We start from the raw sequence: 8,085 nt of genomic DNA, 5'->3' as shown, positions 1-8,085 counted from the left end.
CCTGGGGGCGGGGCTTGCAGCAAGCCCCGCCCCCAGGAATCGGGCCCCGCTCTTGCTAAAGCCGGCCCTGCCTCCCATGTTCTGAAAGACTGACCCCAGGCACATTTGGGCAGTCCAAGTCAGGTCCTACATTTTGTAACCAACTCCTTCCTCTCAATTCACCCTCTATGATTCCAGCCATGAATGTGGTCTGTAATGGCAAAGGACTGAGATGAAGCTTTTCAGATTGAGATTACAAGCTTCTCTTTTTCAGATGCTACTGTGTGTTGGAAAAACTGTGTTAAAATTACATGCTGTTACTTTAAATTATAAGGGTCCTGCTTGCAGGCTAGGGGCTCTGAGGGAAGTTGTGTGAACTGGATTCTCTTTGGGAAGTCTGCAAAGAGCCAGCCTAGAGTAAGGTGGGTTGAATTGTGCCTGCCTGCCTTAGGGAGCAGCCTGCTTTGTCTCACTCTGGTTTTGGTTGTGGTGCGTTAGGGTGCTAGATTCTAAAATATAAAGTAGTGTTACATTTCTTACTTCCAGAAAGCAAAAAACCAAAACACTCTAACTTCTCTGTGTGTATGTCATGAACATAACAGATGCCAACACATTTGAAGAAGTGGGTTTTTTACCCACGAAAGCTTATGCTCAAATAAATCTGTTAGTCTTTAAGGTGCCACCGGACTCCTTGTTGTTTTTGTGGATACAGACTAACACAGCTACCCCTCTGATATTAGATGCCAACACAGCAATATGACTTGCTACTGAGAGCAAGATTGACCTCTCCCACTCACACCACAGAGCAGTGGAAAAGGGGAGAGAGGAGCAGCAACAGACTAGGAGGAAGAGAAAAGAGAGGGAGATGGGGCATTCCACGCTGCACTAACCCATGGAAGTCTCATTAAAGCATCACAGAGTCAGATTTACCTTGTTGCCCTGATGCAGACATTGTGGCTGGCAGCCTCACACACTCGCACTGCATCGTCCAGGCTGAGGCCCTCCGTCCATAGCCCGCAGATGTAGACAATCTGATCCCGTGGCTGCAAGCTGCCTTCTATACTGGCGGGAGAGCCTGGCACGATCTCAAGCACGTAGATACCCTGCAATTTGCTCCCGGCTCCTCCTGTTAACTTCAAGCCTGGAAGGATACAGATAAGTGTATTGTGTCACAGTGGTTTCTGAACGTTCCTTAGCGTGAGACTAGGACAGTGGAACAGTCTCCCACAGGAGACTTGGCTCCACTGACGCTAGGCTGGACAAAGCACTGGATAATATCCTGTGGGGACCAATCCTGCACCAGCTGGACTAGATGTTAGAGCACAGGCTGGGGCAGTGAAGCACAGGGACATGTTACTGAGAGAAAGGTAAGAACGAAACAATGAAGGGCCTACCCGCACCCAACTACTGGAGTGTAGCACTTTCTATTGGATAGTTATTGAAATCAGACTAGCCAAGGTACTTATATGGCTCTCGTTATCTCAGCACCACTCTTTAATTGATTTAACCTCAGCACTTCTGTGAGGCAGGATTATTATCCCCATTGCACAGATGAGGAAACTAAGACACAGAGAGATGAAGTGACTCACCCATAGTCACACAGGAAGTCTGGGGCGGAGCAGAGAATTGAACCAAAGACCCAGGCTAGCACCCTAACCACCAGACCACCCTTCTTCTCAAACACACACTTGTGTTTTTTTGGCCTAATGTTGCTTCATGTATCTCAGCTGATGGTAGATGCCAACATCTAGGCATCTGGCCTAAGCCCCTGACATCCCAAAATCTGATATTGCAGAGATGTCCCAGAAAATATATCTAAAGCCAGATCTTACTGCCACAACAGGTGTTTTGCCCCGACTTCAGGAGCAGCAGTGTTCAGCTCCTTGTGTGGTAAACAACGATCTATAGACCTGGGCCAGCCTGAAGAATGGCATTGGGAAGCTGGCAAGCTAACCCACCAATGCACAAATCTAGGATTGTGACAGTTCTCATGCAGCTTACCACTAGCACCGTCCTGGCCTAAAGAAGGGGCAAATTTCAGTCTCCGCACCACATACCCAGTTGTCCATTGTCGCCTTTTGTGAGGGTGATTTCAGGAATCTCATCTGGTCTAACAGAGGCATGGGGGTCCTCGTTAACCCGGCCAACCACCAGGCTCAAATCGGGAGAAGAGCTGTGCAGCAACGCCAGGGTTTCATCAAAGGAGAATGCTGTGACATCAACTCCGTTCACCTAAGAGACAGAGAACAGCTATAACCATGTCCTGGGTCTTTTATTAACTGACCACACATTCCTTCCTTTTACAAAGCTCGGTATATGGGCTTCAGGCAGTCTCCATTCTGGTCTGACTTGTTATAGCATTCACTGCTATAAAATTCTCTTTTCAAATAGACTTTCCATGCATTTTGCCCTGGTTTGTTTCTTCATGATGTATAAAGAAAGTGTGAAAGACATTTTTAATGTCTTTCTCTGTCTTTTTACATTAGAAATATCAGCTCTTGTCTACCTTATTTTTGTTGGAGGCCTTTATGGAAGATGGGAGAACTAGCAGGATGACATCAAGAAACTAGGTATGGAAACCCCAGATATTCAGAGGGGAGGGAGAATCTAGTCAGACTGTTTAAAACTCTTTGGGGTCATTTTTTTCTTTGCTTTTTGTTAACATATTTAACTCAAACACCTGACATACACTTGCAGGGAACGCTGCCTTTGTTAAAGATTCAAACATTCCCAACACCCATCAGTTTGAGGACTGAAAAACCTTCTGCTCCACTTCTCTACTCCTCCAAGGAGTTCTCTAGCAGCAACAAGGAAGACAAGGCTTAACACAACAAGCTGAGGAAGAATCTTCAAAAAACTAGGCTTTGTTTATACATCAAAGGAAGAAAACTATTATGTTAATATAGCTTGTTACATTTAATATAGTGAATTAATTAACATTTCTGGTGTCTTACACTCCTGCTACAAAGCAAGAAGACACTGGTCTACTAGTGTCTGTTCCTCCTTTTTAATTCAAAGGATTTCTGTACCATAATGAGTCTGTCCCCTCTTCTCAGTCTTCCATCAGACAGGGCAGGCTCAGCCAGGATTTCCTCCACATACAGGCAGTTGTCCAGTTTGTTAGGAACCACCGTGAATCCATAACAATTGTTCTCCGATCTTGTCACAGTGACGAGCACCTCCGTTTCCTGTCAAATGCAGCACACAATGTGTTTTAACACCTTTCTTTCTATTGCCTCCTTCCTTCAAGTTTTAGATACAAATTAGGGGACAGATCTTCAGCTGGGATAAATCAGCATCAGTTGTAGCTACACCAATTCACAGCAGGTGGGATCCTGGCCGCAGGTCTTTAATGCGCCAAGCAATACACAGATTCAGTGTTTGGGACCTGGTCAGATCAGACCCTGTATTTTGGACTGTAATAAAAATAAGGGTCACAGCCTATGACGGGGCTATTACAATTGTTATCACTTACCCTGGTATATTCCTCTTCCTTCTCCTCTCGCTCTAGTTCCTCAAAGTCTTCCCACTCGTTGTCACTATTGCCTGGTTCTCTAGCAGGGAAGGGTGCCGAGAAAGGGTCACGTGGCTGCGGGGTGGCGATAGTGGTGGAGGCTGTGTCTGAGCTCCCGCCACATGAGAGCGAGGTCAGAGACGTGGAGCTGAGCGTGAGATATTCCTTATCGATAGGGGTGGGGGAGAGAATGTCAGGGACGCAATAGGTGCTGGTGAGGTCATCATCACTCCTCTCAAAGGCAGGGCTGGGAAAGAAAGAAAAACCCGTATGATTGCAGGGCAGGAAGGACTTGCCTCCCAGATACTTCACCAGCAGGACACTGAAACCTCTGCTGTAGGTAAATCATCTCCCTTTTGTCTTATCTAAATACTTACGATACTAAACTGCTCTCCATGGCCTCCGGGAAGTATATAGCTAAACAATACAAGTAATCAGTCATGAGAACAAGTACTGCATTTTGTACACTTACCCAAATCATTTCAGGCTTCAAAATTTGTCTGTAAAACACAGATACGTTTTTCACAAAGCATTTTCCACAAAATTTAATAAAAAAACTAGAACTAGTCACAAAATGAGGAAAATTGGGAAGAAAGAGTCAATAAAAAAAACTTAGCTCTTATCTAGCACTTTTCATCCCTCGATGTCCAAGTGCTACACCAAGGAGAGTAGTTTCATTATCCCCATTTTACATATGGGGAAACTGAGGTACGTGGCAGCAACGTGACTTGCCCAAGGTCACCCAGCAGGCCACTGGCAGAGCTGGGAACAGCACCTAGCTCTCCTGAGTTGCAGTCCAGTGCTCTGTCCCTCAGGCCACATTTTCAGTTACTCTGCTAGCATTATAAATTCATTAATTCGCCATTAAAAAAAAAAGAATGAGCAAATAACTTGTGCAACACATAGTATGAATGTGTATTGCAATGTCTCATCAGTTTTCATCTCCACCTTCTTATTTGAAAGGCAATGCCTAACGCATACAATTCTTTGCATGGCAACCGTTGTTCATGGGACCAACAGGTACGTTATGATGAGGCGGTCATCTCTCTATAGTTAAGGTGATAAATAACTTCCCATTACAAGCCCACTCTTGACCCTGTTGTGCTTTTTTGATGTAAAAAAAAAAATGAAAAAACATTTAAAACAATCTCAAAATGGGCTTCGACATGTGTCATTTACAAAGAACCCTGTTTCATAGAGGATAGACATTTTATTAATAATAATATCTTTCGACATTCTCCCCATCTCTTTGATTACAGATTGCACTGTTGCCCAGCATTCAAAAGCAAGTGAATAAATGCAATTAAATGGAGTGTAAGTCACTCTATCCTTTCCTATATTACGCCCTAGGGCCTAAGAGCTAAGTTTTGTTCAAGCTGCTATCTGTGGTTGGCCAGAAAACTGAAAAACACAGAGAACCCTTCTTAGCTCATGTGAGCCATCAGATGGTACCGACAGCTGTTATGTGGAATGCCCCTGTGGAATGAAGACCCGTTCCCATTGGCTCCAGTGGGTTTCCTGGTAAGAGTAAGAGTGGCTAATGTGAATGAGGAAGAGTTTGGAGGAGCGGGGTCTGTATGCAGCTCAATGAAGAGAGCAATAGCACTTTATTAGCTCGTCGCTATAGAGAGGAAAGGGAGAGGAGCCAGCCATTTCAAATAACACTGCCACACGGAGAATGAAACAGACAGTGTGTCAGTTCAGGTACTATTCGATAGGGTGACAGATATTTATCATGTGCTGGAAGAGCACCTCGATGATTTAATGAAATATTTAAGAAGGGCAGCACACAAGGCCTGGGGAGAAGGAGGAGGTCACAAGTTTAACAGAGATCTCAACCATTAAGCATATTGTAGAGGCTGTGTTACATGACAGTGAGGCACTGGGCCTGGAAGGTAGTTGGCAGAGCTACAAATGCTCATGGCAATCAGCCAAGTAATGGCTCATACCACTGCAAGCAAGGGCTGCTTCTAGCCCATCTCTCTGGCAGTAGGGAAGACACCGAGATCCTGACCCTGCTCTCCCTTACAACAGCATAAATCAGGAATTCTACCGAAATCTATGGGCTGGATTCTGCATAGCCTGTGTATAATGAGCACTACAGCTGCAGTTTCCTTGGTAATTCTGGGCATGTCTACACTGGAGCTGGAAAGTATAATTCCCAGCTCAAGGAGACATACCCACGTTAGCTCCCATGGAGCTAGCACGCTAAAAATAGAAGGTAGCAGTGTGAGGAGCCAGCTGCCCATAATATGTATCTAGGGTTTCAGATGGGAGTGTACCTGGGGCAACGCACACCACTGTGGCTGCACTTCTGTTTCTAGCATGGCAGCTTGATCAGAACTAGCACAGGTACGTCTCCTCAAGTTGGAATTTACACCCAGTTTGAAGTGTAGATGTAATACCCACAGACCCTGCTCATCAGCAGGCAGAATTGAACCTGGACTATCTGAAGCTTAATGCATGAGCCTCTACTGCATGAGCTAAAAGCCACGTGGCACTTAGCCAAAGCTATAGCAGACTCATTAGTGCCACACCAAGCAGGCATGGGTTACATAGACACAACCAAAGTTACATCATCCTGATTCTGCAGGAGTTTTTACTAGAGTTGATCAAAAAATGTAATTCTTTCCCTTGTGAAATTGTGAATAAAAAAAACAATGAGGAATACTTGTGGCACCTTAGAGACTAACAAATTTATTTGGGCATAAGCTTTCGTGGGCTACAACCCATCTGATGAAGTGGGTTCTAGCCCATGAAAGCTTATGCCTAAATAAATTTGTTAGTCTCTAAGGTGCCACAAGGACTCCTCGTTGTTTTTGCTGATACAGACTAACACGGCTACCCCTCTGAAACCTGTGAATAAAAAGTCTCTTCTCCAGTGGGAAGTTTTGAACCAATGGGAAATGAAAATTTTCATCCCATTTCAAATGAAAATAACAATTTGGTTCCGTTTTTTTAAACAGAAGGCTATCTGAAGTTGAAATTAAATGAAAATCACCCTTTTGAATGGACATTTTGACATAAAGTGTCAATTTTGTTTAGGGTTATTTAAACCCAGAAGCTGAAACAAAATCACTTTTTAAGTTGATACCAAACTAAAATTTCTATTAGACTTTTTTCACAGGAAAAAATTAAAAATAATTTTCCTGCAAAATCTTCCATTTTTTATTAAACTATTTTCCGCCAGGAAAACTTCCAACGCAATAAATGCCAATTGGCTGGAGTTTTCACACTAGAAACGCTTGAATGCATAAACGCACGAGAGCTTTTTGGGGAATGGGTGAGCTAAAGGTGGTGTGGCGTTGCAGCCACCCGCTGAATTGACCCTGAGCAAGGGTTCTAGAATCCCTGAATTTCTGGTACTGTCATTGCTGCTAAGGGAATCTGGACAGCCACACCAGGATCTCAACTGGCTGTATGTGAGAATAGGCACAAGCACCTCCTAAAGCAAATATCTCATAAATCAGCAAAAGAAATGGCCCTCTGGAAGAGCTCTCACTCCTATGCTACAGTCCCAGAGCTTCCCCCGCCATCCCCAGCAGAGCACTCATTTCAAGGCATCTCCTCTCCCATTTCTTTCGCGATGGGGAGGACGGCTGGAGAATTTCACATTGCAGAATGGTACCTGAATGAACTTGGTATTCTTTCCTCTGTTCTTTTAACAGCCTTTCCTTTCTTTAAAAATTGTACAGAATCTGGAAATAGAGTCTTATGAACACTTTATGGCTTTAATATTGGTGAGCTTCCCTTTGTACTTAGTACAAAGGGCTTGGAAAAGACCATGGGCCTGATTCTCATTTACTCTGTAGCCCTTTATTACCACTCTGGTAGTACACAGGAACCTTAAACTAGATCTCAATTACTTTAATTCCCAGTTAAGTCAATAGGGGTCCTTCCGCTGGAGTTCAATGGAAGCTACATGAGGCCCTGGCTAGACAATGCAGTTTATTTCCATAATGCATTATTCATTCAACTCTCTCACAATGCAGCTTATTGCACAGTTCCAGAAAGGAGGCCGGAGAAGGTGGAGACAGCAGGCTGGGACAGGCATGAACAGCTGGTAAGGGGAAATGTTGGTTAATTAACACAGCAGTTAAAAGCACAGAACCTTGTGTTTAACCCCCAGCACTTCACTTGGGTGCAAAATTCTAAGGGCCAGTGGAAGCAGCACAGGGTGGAGTTCCGCGCTTCTTACCTTTCAGCGCTTCCGCTCTCACATGGTGAATAGCAGTTCTGCATCACCTCTTCCTCCAGAGACAGGAACATCTCAGAGGCAATGGCTTCCCGACGCCATTTCCAGAGGTGCTTGTAGGAGTGCTCACTGTGGGCTCCAGGCCTGTCACGTGGCTTCTCTTGGGAAGGTTCCGTGCCCTGCTCCTCAGGAGACAAGTTCTCCTCCTCAGGAGGGTCACCGCAAGAGGCCACTGCTTCAGAATCCATATGGTCTTCCAGTTCTGGAGAAGTACTGTCCCTCTCGCTAGCAGCATGAGCTGCACCACCGCTGGGCTCTGGGGTAGCTGGTGTCACGGTCCCAAACTCCTTAACCGGAGAAGGCACTGGGGTCTATCAAAACAACAGAGAGAGGGATT

General features: G+C 44.9%; 1 protein-coding gene across 1 annotated transcript in view; it reads right to left on the bottom strand.

Annotated features, from left to right (window-relative positions):
• The window catches only part of FRMPD2 (FERM and PDZ domain containing 2), an 89,110-nt gene that overhangs the window by 16,846 nt on the left and 64,179 nt on the right, over nucleotides 1-8,085 (bottom strand). Inside the window, exons 23-27 of the mRNA XM_029912968.1 lie at nucleotides 7,692-8,059; nucleotides 3,455-3,740; nucleotides 3,009-3,167; nucleotides 2,037-2,211; nucleotides 950-1,120 (exon numbers count right to left, since the gene is read on the bottom strand). Of these exons, the coding sequence (XP_029768828.1) occupies nucleotides 950-1,120; nucleotides 2,037-2,211; nucleotides 3,009-3,167; nucleotides 3,455-3,740; nucleotides 7,692-8,059 (1,159 nt within the window). The remainder of the gene's footprint in view (nucleotides 1-949; nucleotides 1,121-2,036; nucleotides 2,212-3,008; nucleotides 3,168-3,454; nucleotides 3,741-7,691; nucleotides 8,060-8,085) is intronic.

The sequence above is a fragment of the Terrapene carolina genome, unplaced genomic scaffold, assembly GCF_002925995.2.
Source record: "Terrapene carolina triunguis isolate 2854851 unplaced genomic scaffold, T_m_triunguis-2.0 Scaffold402, whole genome shotgun sequence".
Classification (NCBI taxonomy): domain Eukaryota; kingdom Metazoa; phylum Chordata; order Testudines; family Emydidae; genus Terrapene; species Terrapene triunguis.
Note: the sequence above shows the minus strand (reverse complement) of the source record. Positions and strands in the feature narration are given on the sequence as shown.